At 38.5% G+C, this 19,123-nt stretch overlaps 2 protein-coding genes across 4 annotated transcripts in view; one reads left to right on the top strand and one right to left on the bottom strand.

The window, feature by feature from the left end:
* The window catches only part of LOC126267319 (vesicle transport protein USE1), a 130,096-nt gene that overhangs the window by 99,508 nt on the left and 11,465 nt on the right, over positions 1–19,123 (top strand). For all 3 annotated transcript variants that reach the window (XM_049972419.1, XM_049972420.1, XM_049972418.1), the window contains exon 4: positions 11,545–11,623. In XM_049972419.1, the coding sequence (XP_049828376.1) occupies positions 11,545–11,623 (79 nt within the window). The remainder of the gene's footprint in view (positions 1–11,544; positions 11,624–19,123) is intronic.
* Positions 13,672–19,123, bottom strand: part of LOC126267320 (osteoclast-stimulating factor 1-like) — a 95,460-nt gene continuing 90,008 nt past the window's right edge. The window contains exon 6 of the transcript XR_007548992.1: positions 13,672–14,027. The gene's annotated coding sequence lies outside the window, so the exon portion shown is untranslated. The remainder of the gene's footprint in view (positions 14,028–19,123) is intronic.

The following is a 19,123-nucleotide window of genomic DNA, read 5'->3' as shown; positions in this document are numbered from 1 at the left end:
TTCTTTATGTACAACCTTGTGGTCCTTTATTTGGCTCATTTCAAATACCTTCACAATCCTCTGGATTTTCCTTCTCATATTTGTCTTAATTCTCCTTACATATCTTCACTTTTCTCTCGTCACTCTCCTTAACCGTTAATTTCAGTACATCCCTAAATTCTTTTACCCTTTCCTCTTTGTCTTCCCTAACTATTAACCTCATCTCAGTAAAGAGAAAGAAACAGTGGACATACTGATGCAAGAAATAAATGGAGATAGTAGTAAGGGAAGGTAATGAGGGAAGGGTAAAATAATTTAGGGATGAACTGTAATCCATGGTTAAGGAGAATGATGAGGAGAAGTTGAACATAGGTAAGGAGATTCGAGACAAATATGTGAAGGAAAATCCAGAGGCTCATGAATACATGTGAAAAAGGCAAATAAAGGAATACAAGGCTGCACATAAACAATCATGAAACACACCAATTCTTCTTCCAGAATGTTCAATACAACGGGGTCAAAATACCACTGATTTGGTGATAGTGCCAAATCGGAAGCTAACATTCTCATTATGGATTCAAATGCTTCATCCCTGGACAAAAAACGTATTTTGAAGAAGAAGATTCAAGCAGAGGATGCAAAGAATATTGCTACTGTGAAGCTGAAGCAGACTGCTACAAAACAAATAAATGATTTATGAGTAAAATGTCATGAGTTCACTACATTGTGAGAAGAAACTTGAAGATATGTTGTCTTTGAAGCAAGAAAAAGAAAACTTCTCATATGCAAGGTCTGAATAGCTTCTTGGAAAAATACTGGTTTAAAATCACGAAAGTTGAGGGTTAAATTTGATTTGCAACTGTCTATACATCCAGGGATGTGATAAAATTGCTCCAAATTTTTGTAAAAGGAATTAAGAGAGAAATCAATATCTTAAAATACTAATTCAAGAAAGCCACAAGGTGTGTTGGGTGAGGCAATGCTTAGAACTGGGGTGAATATTAGCTGGCCACATATGAGGAGATTTCAGTGACAGGACTTGAATATTTCCAACTGATTCTGCAAATTGTGCACGCCCTACCTTGCAAGGGAATCTATATCAATCCTGTCCTGGATAGGTCAAATCTACCCTTGCAAATCTTTTATCCAGCGAGTTAGCACTTACTTATTTCTTGTTCAATCTGTCAGATAAATTTTACAAAGAACAGATAAGATCAATATGAATGAAAATAAATGTTTGGAACTTAACAATGTGGAAACAAAGTTATATCAGTTATTACATTACAATTATGTCAGGGAAACTATATTATTACATTAAATGGAACAAAAATCACATAAATTGAAGAAAATTAATTACACAGTAACATAAAGATTATGGAGCCATTTCCTGGCATTGTCTGTTAACTTGTGGAGCGACATCAGAGAGCCGTCTCTGAAACCATGAATGTTACAAACCAGAAGATGGTCCATTGTTTGTATCTCACCACAGTCACAACACAAATTGTCTGTTTAGCCTCATTTTTTTGGTTGTTTGCTGTCTGCATCGGAGTGAGCTGGTTGGTCCTCGTCCTGCCCCTGTATTACTATTCAAGGTGTGAGTAATAAACTGAACGCCAGCACCTAGCGATGGACAAACGCCTCTGTGCCTCCCGGGCTAGCCAGATATGCAAGAAGAGTTAGCACTGCTGATGGGGAAGCCCCATTGTACGAGAAGTTTGGTGCTGGGCCCCACCATTTGCTTTGGCACCTAGGTGAGTCAATCTCACCTGAGCCTCCTTAAAGAGAGGATCACGAGTGTTTGCATCATATGCGATCTGGAATAAAAGGAATTTGTCTGTGGAAATGAAATTATTGAGATAGTCAGAAGATGACTTTAAATTATGGATGACCATAAGTACTTACCAGCAATAGCAAACTCAATTCAAAAAGTGTAAGTGCATGAGTGCAGGTGCGGAATGAGTGTGATTAGGCTTGTAGGGATAATCTTGATAGTGATTAAAGTACAATACATTGAGTGCTGTCATATCAGTGTGAATGTCATTTAATATGGTCATATTAATGATAGTATTTTGGTAGGAATTTTGATTAAAATTATGGGAAAGGTAGATAGGGAATGTGTCAGCAGGCACATGGTTAAGAAGTTTCTCGAACTGGCACGTGTAGCTTGTGTATAAGTTCAGCTTCCGTGCTGTCATAGCCATCAAGTCTTATTGCCTATTAAAATTCAGACAGACAAAATACACAAGTTAGCTCAAATAAAAGGATGAGCAATTTACATTTGTCAATATGTGAAAGGAGATGAACAGTTTTAACCAACGGAAGTGATTGTGAGAGAAGAATAATGAGTGTAGGAACAGTTTCCAAACATTCAGATACGCTGATAAAATAGATTACAAAAGGAGAGAGAGGAGGATGTCAGATCAGAAAGTGAGCCAATGGATCAAGCAGATGCTACATCACAGCATGCAACAGCCAACAGTACCAGAAAACAATGAATGTAAGTGTTGCAAGTTGCTGTAGGTCATTAACAAAAAGTTCACTGCAGTAGAAAAAAAAAAAAAAAAGACGAAAAGTGATACCTTGAATTTTAAGTATTGCTAGAGTAGGGTAATATTCTGGAAAAAGTAATAGAAAGCTTAAAATAGTGAAAATGGAGCCAGTATTACCAGTAGACAAGATCCAGGAGGAGTGTGTCTCAAATGAGTGCAATTATCAATTGAATGTAGGGAAAATATAACAATTATTTCTAAGGAGTGAAATTAAACAGGATGAAGAGCAGTACCTCACGAGTTATCCTTTGAGAACAGTATGGAGCACGAAAATAGAAAAAAATCTGGCCACACTCCAAATGATATGTACAGAAAGTATTACTTCAACCGAAATGATAATAAGGGAAATCATAGTGATAAGCACTGATAGTGGCTGTCACAGATGCACAGAAATTCTAAAGACAAGGATAGGAACTAGCTCAGAGATCAAATAATAGACTTTGAGGTTGATAAGAAGATACAAAAATAAGTAGCTTAAATTGTCAATAATAATGGAAATAATTGAAAATCACATAAGCAAATAAAAGAAATAAAATCAGAAGCAGTCAAAGAGAATCAGGAAAGACAAGCAGTGAGTTTTGACAGAATGCTTAAAACATGGGAGGAAGGAGTAGATCAGAAGATGTGAATAGGACAAAAAGCACAGGACAAAATGAACAAAATATTGAAGGAACTAGGAAGACAGGGAACGGCAATTACAGGTAGAGGTGGTAGCAGTTCTGAAAAAAAAAAAATAAATAAATAAATAAATAAAAATAAAAAAGAAATAAAAAAGAAATCTCTGTACACATACAAACAAAAATTCAAAGAGGTGAGCCAAGTGGTAGGGGAAGTATAAAAATTGCAGCAAACTATATAACAAGGACTTGAGCAGACAGTGAGTAGCAAACTACACAGTGAAAGCAGGACCAGTGAAAGGACCCACTACAGTAGTAGCTAAAAATGACTCCCAGGTGGAATAAATTTACCCCAAAAGGAAAATTATGTCCTGTTGCATTCATCAGAATTTTCCAGTTTATTGCAGGAAATACATATTTAAACAAATGGATGACAAAACATATAATTGGAGTATGCATTTCAAGAAGCAACATTTAAAGTATGCAGAGTTCGATAACATGTTCTTAAACAAATACTAGTCCAAGAGCAAGGAAGCCAATATTTTGGTTTCGATATGTAGTCCCTCATATAATCAAATACATTAAATGTATTCACTGTTGCGAATGTAGACAACCACCACCTGTATAGTGGAATGACAACAATGAAAATTTGTGCTGGACCAGAACTTCAACTTGGATTTACCACTTATTGTGCGCACATGCCTTACCATTAGGGTATCCGAGCATGACTCATGACCAGACCCAAACTTTCCTATGCCGTCAACAGTGTGTGTACAGTCTGCACTCGTACATTCATATGTGTATTCACATACAGGTGAGACATTTTACTTGAAAGTCACTTGCCCAGTGTTGGGTGATAAATATGATATTGCAGTGTCTGTGTTATTCTGAATTACGATGCAATGTTCCTTTGGGTGCACTTGCATGTCCACAGTAACATTGCATTGTACTTTGAAGGAAGATTCATCGTGCTTTTGACCATCACAGGCACTGCAGTATCGTATTTATCCGCCAACACCGGCAAGAAACTTTCAATTAAAATGCATCCCCTGTATGGGTTTATAGATATGAATGTTTGAGTACTGGCTGTAGACACATGGTTGACAACTTACGAAAGTTTGGGTCTGGCAGTGAGTCATGTTTTGTATTTTAAACAAGCTGCCAAACTTTGCACCACTTTGGAATCTTATCACAAAATGACTGTTATTTGTGCAGCTTTTCTCATCACAGAATACTTCATTATCTGCAAAAGTCTGAGATTATTATAATACTGTTTGCCAGGTCATTAACATATAACATAAACAATAAGGATCGAAACACACTTCCTTGTGTCCACCCTTACAAGAATCCTCAATCCAGTCACACATTTAGTTTAATATCCCAGACTTCCATTACTAAGTGTTAGTGTGGTAAATAGTCAAATGCTTTTTGTAAGTAAGGAAATATTACTTATACCTAGCTCTCTTCATCTATGCCTTTCAGGGCATCATGTGTGATTTGGGATTTGCACCAACAATGTTTTTGAAATCTGTGCTGTTTGGCATGGTGAAAGTCATACATTCTATTTAAGATACATCATTATGTTTGCGCCAATAACTGTAAGGACTAATGCTGTCTTTGGTGGTATGAGTTGATAGCGAGTTCAAATGTGACTTAATGGTAGTGCAGTACCTTATTTTTGCAGTTGATTTTGTATTGGCGTTATGATACAGTAATGTCATACTTCTTACTCACTGCTGGCTTCTGGAATTTTCAAAGCAGAGTGTGCTGTTTCTCTGGTGGGAGAGCTGTCTTGCTTTTAACATGAACAATGCCCATGTGTGACTGGTCACACACAGAGTTAGTGTCCCGAGAGTCGTGGTTTGGATTACATAAGAAGTGGCAACGTCCACCCATATTGCACATAAATGGTCGAAGAATTTGTTATCAAGTATGATTATTAGTTGAAAGTATTATGTTGGACCACAGAGGTATTTTACTGATTTTATTTATTTAAAGAAAGGTGCACAGCATTATCAATGAAAATTGTGGCTGAAACAGCATTATGGTTCCAGAATGAGATTTTCACTCTGCAGCGGAGTGTGCGCTGATATGAAACTTCCTGGCAGATTAAAACTGTGTGCCCAACCGAGACTCGAACTCGGGACCTTTGCCTTTCGCGGGCAAGTGCTCTACCATCTGAGCTACCGAAGCACGACTCACGCCCGGTACTCACAGCTTTACTTCTGCCAGTATCCGTCTCCTACCTTCCAAACTTTACAGAAGCTCTCCTGCGAAAGGTAGGAGACGGATACTGGCAGAAGTAAAGTTGTGAGTACCGGGCGTGAGTCGTGCTTCGGTAGCTCAGATGGTAGAGCACTTGCCCGCGAAAGGCAAAGGTGCCGAGTTCGAGTCTCGGTCGGGCACACAGTTTTAATCTTCAGGAAGTTTCAGCATTATGGTTGTTGGTCAGTAACTTCTGTTGGAGAAATATATTGCTATTAGAACATAAAAGGCTTCCGTGAACAATAATAACCTGTTAAATTAATGTGGAAATGATATGCAGCAATGATTAATTCAGCATGAATGTGAAATGAGCTTAACTGTTAATACAAGAGTGAATGTGCCTAGGCATTGTTAGGAAGTGCGCGATAAGTGGAAAATCCGGGTTTGAGTCCCAGTCACAAATTTTCATCATTGTCATTTCATTATACAGGTGATAAATGTCCACATTCCCAACTGTGACTACATTTAACATATTTTGTAATGGCTGCAGGCACTGCAGTGTTTGTTCCTTTCTCTTTAATGAGATGAGGTCCCACAAAACTACCTTCTTGTATTTGCTATTTTATAGATGACACTTTTACACTTGAAAGTCAGAAGCACAAAACATAAGCCTAACTCTCTTCCTCCACATGAATTTCTTCACACAGCCAAGTAAATAAAAAATCTGCCTACAACAGAAATTTCGAACTATGTGCAATTGGGACTCTTCCAACACTTAATGTTTCTTTCTGTGACTTGGTTGCTGTGCTGTAGTGTGGTGCTGAAAACTGCACCACTCCTGTCATGTCATTGAGCTGGTTGTCGCAGTCCGAGATGGTGTAGATTTTTGTTTTCACACATGATTTCCTTGTCAGTAACCCACTTTATTATACTCTCCACTCTCGGACTCATCACTCCATTGTCTGCAGACATTTCCCATTATTGTGTAACAAATCACTATTCTTTACTGAGAAGCACAAGCTGTGTTGCAGTCACCAACTGTGAAGCTCCTTCTTCTTTATTTTGGTTATTTAATAGATACTGAACATGAGTATGGAAGCTTTACAGAGAGAACATGCTTCACTACTAATCAAACCTGACCATGTGCCTAATATGAAAACATGTGCCTTATACTTTTCAGAAGTTAGTCTCTCAATTAAAAGAGGGGAAATGTCACTTTGGAATAATAACAGTAAAAATCAATATTATTCCGATTTATTATCATTTTGGCAAGAAATAACTCCGTAACAATGTCTAGGCACATTCACTTTTGTATTAATGGTTAAACTCACTTCACATTCGCGCTGAATTAACCATTGCTGCATATCATCTATTACAGTTGTAAAACATGGACCCTTAAGGCCAGAGACAAGGAGCATATTAATGCATTTGAGCTTCGACACCGGTGCAGGATGCCGTGCATAAAATGGACCAGATAAAGAACTAATGCATCAATTATTGAACAACTCAATATCACAAGGCCCTTTCTTCTCAAATCAACCAAAAAATTCGCACTTCATTGACCATATTGTGAGAAGAGATGGGGAAAATATAGAGAAAATAATCATGGAAGGAAATATTGGGGAAATGAGGCTGAGGGGGAGAGTAGTGAGCAGTTGGGTACACCAAATCGGGAAGATTAGTCTACCTCATCAGTAGGTTCTTAGACAAGTTGGTAACCATTCAGGGTGGAGACGCTCAGTTGATTCATGGGGTCGTTATGCTTGGCAACACATTGATGGTCTGCTGAAACGTCGGAGTTCAGCTACGTATGCTATTAGGGTTATTGCAAATTTTGGTGATAAGAATCTCAGTAAATTAGCTTACTATCCCTGCTTTCATTCACTGCTTTCGTATGGCATCATATTCTGGGGTAATTCATCGTTGAGTAGAAAAGTATTCATTGCTCAAAAACGTGTAATCAGAATAATTGCTGGAGCCCACCCACGGTCATCCTGCAGACATCTATTTAAGGATCTAGGGATCCTCACAGTATATATATTCACTTATGAAATTTGTTGTTAATTATCCAACCCAGTTCAAAAGTAATATCAGTGTGCATTGCTATAACACCAGGAGAAAGGATGATCTTCACTATGCAGGGTTAAATCTGCAACAGAAAGGGGTAAATTATGCTGCCACAAAAGTCTTTGGTCACCTACCAAACAGTATCAAAAGCAAGCCAGATAGCCAACTAACATTTAAAAATAAATTAAAAGAATTTCTAGATGACAACTCCTTAAACATTAGTGTCATGCAATATTTTGTGTAATGTAATATCTTGTACAGACATCTTTTATTAACCTGACACATTCCACATCATTACGAAGTGTCGTATTCAGGATCTATGGAACAAGTATTAATCTTATCTAATCTAATCGAATGGCAATACGTATAATGCCTTTTGGTGATGTGCTTCTCCAAGATCAAGAAAACACTCTGTGTGCACGGTGTTTTAAAATGAACATATGGGTTTTAAGGCTTCGTAGCATTTATTACATTAACTTATAGTTATAAATAATACATCAAATGAATGAGCAGGTCACAGTTTTTCTTACAAGTATCAATTTGAGCAGCGTTCATCACACTTTGTATCAATAGGCAAGTTCATATAGCCTAATGGTAAGGCGACTTTGAAATGATAACAGTAAAAATCCATATTACTTCAGATCAGTATCCTTTTAGCAAGTAGTGCACTTCCTAACTCATACAAATACCTGGGTGTAACAGTTTGTGGGCATATGAAATGGAATGATCTCATATGTTCATTTGTAGGTAAAGTAGGCAAAGTATTGTCTACAAAGGAGACCATTTACAAAACTCATGTGGGCTGTTGTTGAGTATTGCCCAAGTATATGGGACTTTCGCCTTATAGGACTAACAGGATGTTGAATGTCTACAAAGGACAGCATGGATGGTGACAGGTTGGTTTGACCTATGGGAGCTTGGCACGGAAATGCTGAAAAACCTGGACTAGCAGACAGGTGAAGAAACATGCTAATTATACCAAAAAAACCTACTTACACAGTTCCAAGAGCCACAATTAAGTGATCATAATGTGGTTTCTATTCATTAGACCGGAAATGCTTTCCTCCTGGACATAGGATAGATATAGTTAGGAAAAGAATGTAAAGACAAGACTCTTGTGGTAGGAGTATTGTTAGAAGGATTAGTCAAGTACAGCCCTAAACAAAGGCATTTTGGATAAGAGCAGTTACTACAATTTGCCACAGTTGTTCAGAACTCCAGCTACATCACATAGTCATGGCTGAATTACTCTCACTTCCTCTGTGATCCATTGTCTGAAAATGTGTCAGATAGTCCATCACTGTAATTGTCAGTGTTGTTTCTATACAACATAACAGCACTTTTTCCAGTCTACTGACCTAATGCTCGACTAGTATTATCTGGAAGGTACTTTTGTTTCATTTTTGTAAATGCTTCTGCTGACCATCATGATATTATCTTCTGAGATATTGTTGAGACCATGTTGCCAGCAGTTCATTTCTTCTTTAGCTCATTTACTGTACATGAAAATATTAGCTCGTCAGGAGCTACTCTGCCTTACTTCACTTCATTAGTAAAAGAATATATCTTTTGTAAATGGAGCAACACATATTTTAACATAAGAAATCAGAGTACACTCATCACTACATTGTTGTTTTATAGACAGGTTTAATATTTAGCAACTTATAAGACCATTCAAGAACAGTGCTAATACCACTCCAAACCAGCTAAATTCAATGACAAACAGTTCAATTTTAACAATATTGTTGCATAATGCTGTATATGTGGTGGATCTGCTAATGGCCTTTTCTGTCCATAACTCGTCATTCAAGGCTGGTTCTTTGAATGGAGTAAACATTCCTCATTCTGTGGACCCCGGTGTTAATATCAGGGTCATTACAAAAGTCATGATAACTATTTTTATCTAAAAAATGGTAACGATTTAACAAATTCTAAAATATGCAAATGGAAGGTTAGTTCATATGTAAACATTACATGTTGGGAGATGGATGAACACACAGACTGCCATAAAGATATAGCACGAGAAAAAAAATTAAACAAATTTTGTTGTTTCAATGATGTTTTGCTGTCAGTTGCAACAATACATAGTAGTACAGGGCAGCAACGTGAACCTGTGGCATCTTAGAGTCCCTTGAAATAGCCTCCCAACAAATCCATCACACATTTCCAACACTGTGGAAGATGTTGAATACCCATGGCTTCACCGCTAGTGAAGTATCAGATCCCACACATCACTGCTGTGGCAATGTCTTCACATGTTCAAAATTGTGTTTCATGCAGTGGCTCTTTCAGTTTTGGTAAGATATCAAAATCGCTAATTGATAAGTCTGGCGAATATGTTGGATGCTCCAGAACTTCGTATACCCATCACAGGAGCGAATTCAGCACACTCACTACCTTAAGGGCTCTTGTGTTGTTCTGAAGCATTAATGCATCATGTGGACTCTCAGGACGTTTCTCCCAAGTAGCCCATCATACAGTAGGTGTCATTGCAAAAAAGTGTGAGAGTAGTACAGCTCGTTAACAGTTTGTCCATGTGGAATGAAATGGCACAAAATCATCCTCTCCTGTCATAGGATATGGTGACCATTAACTTGACAGGAGAGGCATTGTGACGAAATTTCTGACTGCATGGTGAATGTACATGATGCCATTCCATGGACTGGTGTTTGTTCTGGCTCATAGGCACTGGCCACCCAGAATTCATCTATGGTGATGTTGCTTGCAAGCATATTGCCTCCCTTCTTCTTATAATGCACTAGATGCAAATAAGTTTTGTAACACGTACACTTTTCCACTTTGTGCATGAGGCACCCATTTTGCAACAACTTTATGCACGTTTAGTGCATTGCTTAAAATCCTGTAGATTGTTGTCTTCTCAGTGCCAGTGTGGCGCAGTAATTCCTGCAGCATCCATCTTCTGTTGTTCTACAATCATGGGGCGATCTGGGTAGGAGCACAGTCTGTACCCACAGTAACAGGACAGGCCACCCAGATCGGTGCATGTCGGCCATTGCAGCTCTGCCATATGTGAATGCATCTACCTCGGTATGGTAGAGCAGCATTTCCTACCATTTCCACAAGCTGCTCATGGCATTGTCATGCATTACTTCCACAGTAAACTGAAATCTTTACGTAAGTGCACTGTTCAAATTGAGTAACATCAATCATGGATGGCTGCTCAACTCACACTGTTGTCTCTCTTCATGCTTCATTCTCCTGGAAAGGACTGCCATCTGGTGTCAGGTCACATACTATGGATACTTAGGGAGGCTCCTGATGCCACGGAATGTGCGTGGTTTGCAATGTACTATTCTGTACTGTTGCAATTGACTGTAAAACACTTTTCTTTGACAAACTCATTTTTGTCTTTTTTCTCATGCTATATCTTTATGGCACTGTGTGTGTTCATTCATCTCTCTACATGTGATGTTTACATATGAAATAACTTCCAACTGCATATTTCAGAATTTTTTAATTCATTAGGATTTTCAGGACAAAAAATGGCTGCCACGACAATGACGCTTATATATAACCAGTTCTGATTTTATGGAAATAAGTGAATTGTTGCATTTTGTTTTTGTGTCTCCATCTTTGAAAGCTAAGGAGTCCAATATCTTGCACTTATCACTCATAAAAGAGCATATGTTGTGCTGATTGATACTGTCGTGGTATAATAACATAGTAGAACTTTGCTAGATCACAACTTTTCATGTAACTTATCTACAGTCTCTTCTACATTTGTTTGAATTCGAGGTGTCCTCTTCACTCATCACCATGCCTTGTTATCACCATTGGACTGTATGCTCACTAATTCATATCTTTTCATTCTTCTGTCACAATATTTGTTTATTATTATTATTAGTATATTTCCCAATGTCTACAACCCCTCTACAGTAAGACTCCTTATTTATTTGTTAGTAACTCTTTATTTAATTAGGTTTATATGTGACTGAGTCACTGCCTCTCACATACTAACTAACTGAGATTTACACTTAACAAGGTCACCACTGCCTTTTTGCATGATGTGCTCAGTCTGAATTTTTCACTTTCAGTAATTGTGTATGAGCAGTATCCTTCTACATAACAGAAAGTAATATTCAGTATTTAAATCTGCATTTCTACAGCAAACCAAATAAGGACACCATGGCTGAATATGTCAGAAGAGTTGTGTTCTTAAAGGGCATAGCAGAAACCAATAAACTGGTAAGAATATTTTTCAATTTAAACTCCGCATGTTACTTTTCCAAATAGTAGTAGCTGTTATATTCTCCTTGAGAGATGAGGTGTTTTAAGACTTAAGAGAAAAATCAGTATTGTACAATTTTTGAAAGTGTAATTTCATTTGTTTAGCATTGTATCATTTTGCATAGTTGTATTCATAAATTTATAAATTATCATGTTTCTTGATGTACAGCTGCTGTAAACAGAATTGCTTCAGTTAAAACAGCTTATTTAGAAGAAAATACAACACTGTAGCTTAGTCCTATCACAAATTTCTTTCTATATATTTAACACATGCTCAATAGTTACATCAATGCATTACAAACAGTTGGGTTAAAAATGACTTAATAATACCAGAAGTAGAAATCAATTGACACACACTGGGTGAGGATCCATGTATAAAGTAGGTATCCAGATGGATAATTAACTAAGGTGGCACCCGCACATTAGCTAAAAAGCTTAGTTCTACCTAGTCCTTTGGGTCAATGCAGCTAACGTGAAAGACAATACGAGAGAATAAAAGTTGCTACTCACCATATAGTGGAGATGCTGAGCTGTGATAGGCACAATAGAACGATTCACACAATCATAGCTTTCGGCCATTGTCAGCAGTACACACACGCGCACACACACACTCACACAAGCGCAACTTGCACACACATCTGGAGTCTCAGAGAGCTGAAACTACACGGTGAGCAGCAGCACCAGCACCAGCACATGATGGGCGTGGCGACTGGGTGGGGGTCAGGAGGAGGCTGGGGTGGGGAGGGGGAGGGATAGTATGGTGGGAGTGGCAGACAGTGAGGTGTTGCAGTTTAGACGGAGGGCAGGAGAGAAGGTGTGGAGGGGGAGGGGGTGAGTAGCAGAAAAGGAGAGAAATAAAAATAAAAGAAATTAAACTGGGTGTGGTGGTGAAATGATGGCTGTGTAGTGCTGGAATGGGAACAGGGAGGGGGATGGATGGGTGAGAACAGAGGCTAACGACAGTGGGAATGTAGAATGTATTGCAGGGAAAGTTCCCACTTGTGCAATTCAGAAAAGCTGGTGTGGGTGGGAAGGATCCATATGGCACAGGCTGTGAAGCAGTCATTGAGATGAAGGGTATCATGTTTGGCAGCTTGTGGTCCACTTGTTTTTTGGCCACAGTTATAATGTCAGTGGCCGTTCATGCCGACGAACAGCTTGTTGGTTGTCATGCCTACATAGAATGCAGCACAGTGGTTGCAGCTTAACTTGTAGATCACAGGACTGGTTTCACAGGTAGCCCTGCCTTTGATGTGATAGGTAATGTTAGTGACTGGACTGGAGTAGGTGGTGGTAGGAGGATGTATGGGACAGGTATTGCATTTAGGTCTATTACAGGGGTATGAACCTTGAGGTAAGGGATTGGGAGCAGTGATTGTGTAAAGATGGACGGGTATATTGTGTAGGTTCGGTGGACGGCGGAATACCACAGTAGGAGGGATGGGAAGGATAGTGGGCAGGGCACGACGAGGTAGTCGAAACCCTGGCGGAGAATGTAATTCAGTTGCTCTAGTCCCGGATGGTACTGAATTACGAGGGGAATTCTCCTGTGTGGCCGGACTGTGGGATGTGGTGGGAGACTGGGAAGATAAGCCATGGGAGATTTGTTTTTGTACAAGGATGGGAGGATAATTACAGTCACTGAAGGATTCAGTGAGACCCTCGGTATATATTTTACAGGAATATGCAGTAAGAATATTTTGTATTGTTAATAACCAAATATCTCACAGAAGCCTTGTCAGAGAAATAGGGTTCTTACACCTATGTGCTAATATAAGCATTCCCTAATAGTATTGTAGTTAATAGAAAGAGTGAATTTGCTGTAAACTGTGGAATTCGCAGCTAAAAGTCTAGAAGTAACAGTTATTCACAAATAGACTATGTATCATTATATATGGTGCCAAATGGAGTTTTATATTCTGCTGCAAAAATCTTGTAGCAGATTTCCAGTGGACATCAGGCAGGGCACTGAAAAAACTCAAATATTCAAAAACAAAGCCAAAGAATACTTCACTAGCTAAGCCTACAGTTTATCAGAATATTTGGACTTAGGGATATACATTTCACTCAGATGAAATGTTTGTATTTAACAAATTTTGGTTTGGTATTTTGAGAGGAGGAGTAGTGGCCTTTTTCTCCCCTCTCCAAAGTAACTGTTTATCTCCTTTTATATTCGGCCACTTGTTGCCAAGGTTGTTTTGACTACACTGCAGAGGTTCCACTGGATAGCGCTTGCACATCCTCCATACAATCCCAATCTCTCCCCGCGCGATTCCCATAGTTTTGGGCCCCTGATGAAAGACATTCGTCACTGTTGATTTGCTTCAGACTAAGATCTGCACGGATGGGTACAATCATGGTTCTGTAAACAACCATAAACATTTTATCACTGTCTTGTCTCACATTGGATAAATGTTTTAACAGTTACGGCAATTACTTTTGAAATAATAAACAATTTATTTATTTTTAGGGTTCCATGTGTTAATCCTTAAAAATGTAACCATTATGGGATCAGTTTGTTGCTGGTCTGCTTGTCTGAATGTTGAAAACCATTTTTCTCAGTAATGGGTAGATGCATCAAGTTCAAATTTGTGGCACACAATGAAGTCTACAGTCCCTGGGCGGCGGCGCACAAAATTGAAGTTTCTGAGTCTATTCAGTCAAAAAATATGGGCATTTATGTCAGATATTTTGACAGTTAAAACTCGTTCATCAAAAACTATAGGCTACTTCCTGTTGACCTACAGTCATGAAATTTGGCAAGAAGCATAGTTCACAGTACAACCAACGGAAAAATCTGAACATTGTTAATGTGTAATTACGCATATCATACAGAAAAAGAAATAAAATGTCATTTGTTGTCCGACTGTCTGTCCATCCATCTGTTAAGACCACTTTTTCTCAGGAACAACAAGTTGAAATGAAGGTCTACTGTCTCTTGGTGGTGTAACAAATTGCAGATTCTAAGTCAATGCTATTAAAAAATACGGCTAGTTATGTCACACATTTTGATACTTGCAAACTCATAAAAACCTGTAGAGTACTTCCAGCTGATCCAGAGTCATGAAATTTGGCAGGAAGCAAGGTTTCACAGTACAAGTGAAGGGAAAAATATATCCAAAAATTATTGATTATAATTCTTTTGTCATTTGTTATCCAACTTCAAATGTGTAATTAAAACATTCTCACAACTACTCACCTAACAGGCAAAAATTGTTGAGATTCTCGATTCCTGGGAAAGATGAACTGTCTATATACATAATTAAATTTGTAAGGAACTCTCAGAGTGTGAGTCATACATCCCCCCCCCCCCCCCCCCCCCAAAAAAAATCAAAATCTGTCACATTTTCATTTGACTGCCTCCTGGGTCCTAGCGTAGTTATGTCACTTCAAAGGTCAGAGGAAAGCAAGTGCACACCACCTCCAATAAAGGCACCATACAGTTCAAACTAGATATTGGACAGAGAACAGCTTTAATGTTTCAGTGTGGATAAAACCAGGATTTTGTTTCTTGGATGCTAACTGTTACTGATGCAAGCAGGTACTTCTTATGTATGATTTTCATTCCCATTGAATAGTGTGGAGTACACTATTTCTTTTGCATATATTCCTTGTGTCTTAATATTGTCAACTCGTAAACAGGTGAAGCAGATTCTTCCACCATATTAATTGCTCTGTCTTCAAACAGTAAAATACAATCATCTGATCATATTTATTTACCCCTATTAACTAAACTAAACACCACTCGTGGATTAGACCTGTTCCAATCAGACAACTGCTACCTACAAGGCTGTGTGAGAAGCAATCTATGATTGAGGGACATGTGATCAGCATGGCAGCAACCCTAGCAGCTATTATTGTCAGTAAAAAAATCATGGTGATGTTTCTGCTTTTTTATTCAAGCAGCTTCTCATTTGTCCTTACAAAGCTGAGAGCACCCTTTTCCAGACCTCCTTACCTCAGAAATATCTGAGGTGTTACTTGGAACAGAACCTGGGTCCATCTGCACTAAAGGCAGCGACGCTAACCATTCACCTATGGAGGAAGTTCTATTTGCTTCCATTATATGCCAAAGCAGAGAGAGAGAGAGAGAGAGAGAGAGAGAGAGAGAGAGAGAGAGAGAGAATGTGTGTGCACGTGCATGCAAATTTAACACACTGTTGTGATGATCAAAACAGCCCGTGTGCGCCTCCATTTCAACAACAGAAGATTTGGGTGGCTTCATACAAAACTCATTTGACCTTTAGAAATTATTTTACTGGTAGGCTATTAGTATTTTAGCAGAAAGCAGATTAACTGCCAATGTTTTAAGTGTGTACATTTGGTGGCCTACTATTAGTGCATATATACTGTTCAACACATCTCTGTCGACACTCAATGGATATTTCTTTGTGATGAAAGACTGAAAGCAAAGTGAAAATCTCTGCCCTTCTCAGGTTGCTGTCTTCTTCACAACAGCAATGTCACAACTGCAAATATAATTTCACGGCTTACCATAAATTAGGGTATTTCCCACATATTCTATAATCTTTGTTAAAACAGTGTTGGGCGGCCCCTTCAATAGCAGATTTCCTTCTTTCTCTGCATACCTCCTGCCTTCTATACATGTTTAGTCAAACCATTTGACAGAAACTGCTTATGTCACACTTGTCTGCCTCTCTCTTCATGTTGATATGGGACTGTATTTGCTTTCAAAAATAACAAATGTCTCCATCAAGTGACCATAAATTCCATACAAGAAGGAAAGGGGGGGCAGAGAGAGAGAGAGAGCTGATTTTTAAAAGTAAATTAAGATTAGGAGTTTATTTGTCTCTGTTTTGAACATGCTAATTTAAACACTGTAAGGTGCTTTGATCAATGATAAATATTTGCCTGCCTTTGGCTGCTTCATAAGAGATGTAAACTGTTAATGAGAAAAGCATGTAAGCATTTCCATTTCTGCCATGATGCATTTTTTTCCAGGGACTGTTGACTTGGGGATAGAAACAGATGATTTTTGACATAATGCACTTTCCCCAGGCACTCTTTTCTTGCAACTCTGCTTGGGGCAAGAAACAGTCAGATAGAATGACAGAGCAGTCAAGTGATACTTCACACTACGAGTCCCACATTCAACTTTTCTGTTTTGAGTACGTTAAAGTGTAATAGTAATGAAGTAACAATGAAAATGATATACCTCATTGGTCATCACCTACCCCTTTCCCACACACAAACAAAACCAAATTATAATACATTTTACTACAAACTTTGTTTTATAACGCTTCAAGTGTATGACATGATGTTGTAAATGAACAACTGAATTTTTCTCTTCAAATCTGGATAATTAGCCACATGTAAAGGTAGTTCAGTATTGTCCACCTCAACTGCCTACCTCCCTACCCCCTCCCACAAGCTAAAATCAACTAGTTCTTATTTCAGGTTATCAAATATATGCAGCTAATTACAATTATATTTAATACACACTTTTCCTCCAACCCTTCTACTGTTATCTTAATTCAAAGTGAGTCATTTGTTTCAAGAGTTTTTGTAGCTGCATCGGTTTCTTGTTGTACCTTAAGGACTAAAGAATTTCTGTTTTTCATAAAAATCAATACTGAACTGCCAGCCCATGGATGAACTTTTTCCCAAAAACATAGTTTTAACATTAATACCAGTAGAGTAGCGCATAAACATTAAAGTATCTGACGCTATGGTTTTGACTTTATGTGCTAGCAGTGATGCTGCCGTGTCGAGATGAGATGAGATGAGAGCTTATGAACTTATAGGTGGCAGACCCCTCCCTAGTCCTGAAGCAGTATAAGTCAGTAAAAAGAGGATGGCTTTGCCTGATAGCTGTTCGTTTTTGGCTGCAGCCTACATTACCTGCCTGGCAGTGCTGTGCGAAGTAGCCATTGTTGTCTGCTGTTTTACTTCATTGCACTTCACTGTATTTAGTACTGTTTACTTTCCTTGCCATAAGTGCATGAAATTGCTGCGGTTAAGAAGTTTATTAAACTTGTCAATATGTATGATGATTTCAGTTTTGTTTGTGAACAACATTTAAATGAAGTTTTACTTCTGTACATGACTTCTGCTTTTGTGGAAACATTAAGTGCAGTTTATGGTGCGGGCACTGGAGGAGTCAGGCATGGCTTGTTTTCCACTCGGGTGATCACACCACGTCAGTCTCTGTGGGTCCCAGCTTGTTTCCTCTGCTCCATGCTCCTCTATTCTGAAATCTGTCAACTTAACTGTTCACACACTATATGAGGTGTTATCAAAAAGATATCTTAAAGAATCTGTCTTCATTCGTCAGCATCAACTTGGTTCCCCTAAAAGTAATCCCCTCAGACATAATACGCTTGTGCTATCACCTTTTCCAATCTTAGAAGCACTTCTGGAACTCACTGTTCATTACTGTGTTCAACTCATTCAGCAATTCGATTTTTATCTCACTGCTGGTGACAAAATGACACACTTTCATGCTTCTTTTCAGCCTCGGGAATAGAAAGAAGTCGCAGGGGACCATGTCTGGTGAGTATGTTGGCTAGTACAACATTGTGTTTTTGTTGTGGTCTTCAGTCCTGAGACTGGTTTGATGCAGCTCTCCATGCTACTCTATCTTGTGCTAGCACAACATAATGGTTTTGTTTTTTGCCAAAAGATCTCGCAAACAAGCCTTGAGGTGTGGGCAGGAGCATTATCATTATGTAGTTTCCTTGAGCGGTTTTGCCACAATTCTGATTATGTTCTTCGGACTGGTTCACGCAAACTGCAGATAACTTCCAGATAGTATTCCTTATTGAGCGTATGATCATAAGACAGGGACTCATGGTGTGCACTGTTCCACTGTAATCAAAGAAAACAGTAAGAGAAACCTTCACATTTGAGCGAACATTTCACATTTTTTTCTGTCTTTGCTCTTAAGGCAGTTTACATTGGGATGATGTGCCCTTGTGTCAGTGTCATACCCTTGTACCCATGTGCTGTCCTGTTATAACATTCTTTGGAAGTTCCGGATTGTTATTGACTTCATTCAACAATTTCTGGTCGATTTCACCAATTTTGGAACAAACTTTGCTGTCACACGTTTAATGCCAAAAATATCTGACAGAATTGCTTGGCAAAGCAAAGGATATGCCAGCATCATGAACAACCTCTCTGATGGTGATTTGGTGTTTTTCAGAACCATTTTCTTTACTTCTTCCATATTGTCCTTGATGTACTTTGGTGTCCACACTGGTTGCTTGTTCACAATCCTCTTTGAAACATTTACACTACTTATAAACTCCTGTCTTACTCATAGTAGATTCCCCAAAGTCACACTCAACTTTTCAAGCAAAATTTAATGCAAATTATTTGATTCATCTTTCTCAAAAGCAAAAATTTGTCACACACTTGAAAACACGTATAACCTTTACGACTGTCAACAATAAACTAAATATTCAAAATAGCTGAAAATGCTGACACACGTCAGGA

Source organism: Schistocerca gregaria, chromosome 4 (genome assembly GCF_023897955.1).
Source record: "Schistocerca gregaria isolate iqSchGreg1 chromosome 4, iqSchGreg1.2, whole genome shotgun sequence".
NCBI lineage: Eukaryota > Metazoa > Arthropoda > Insecta > Orthoptera > Acrididae > Schistocerca > Schistocerca gregaria.
Note: the sequence above shows the minus strand (reverse complement) of the source record. Positions and strands in the feature narration are given on the sequence as shown.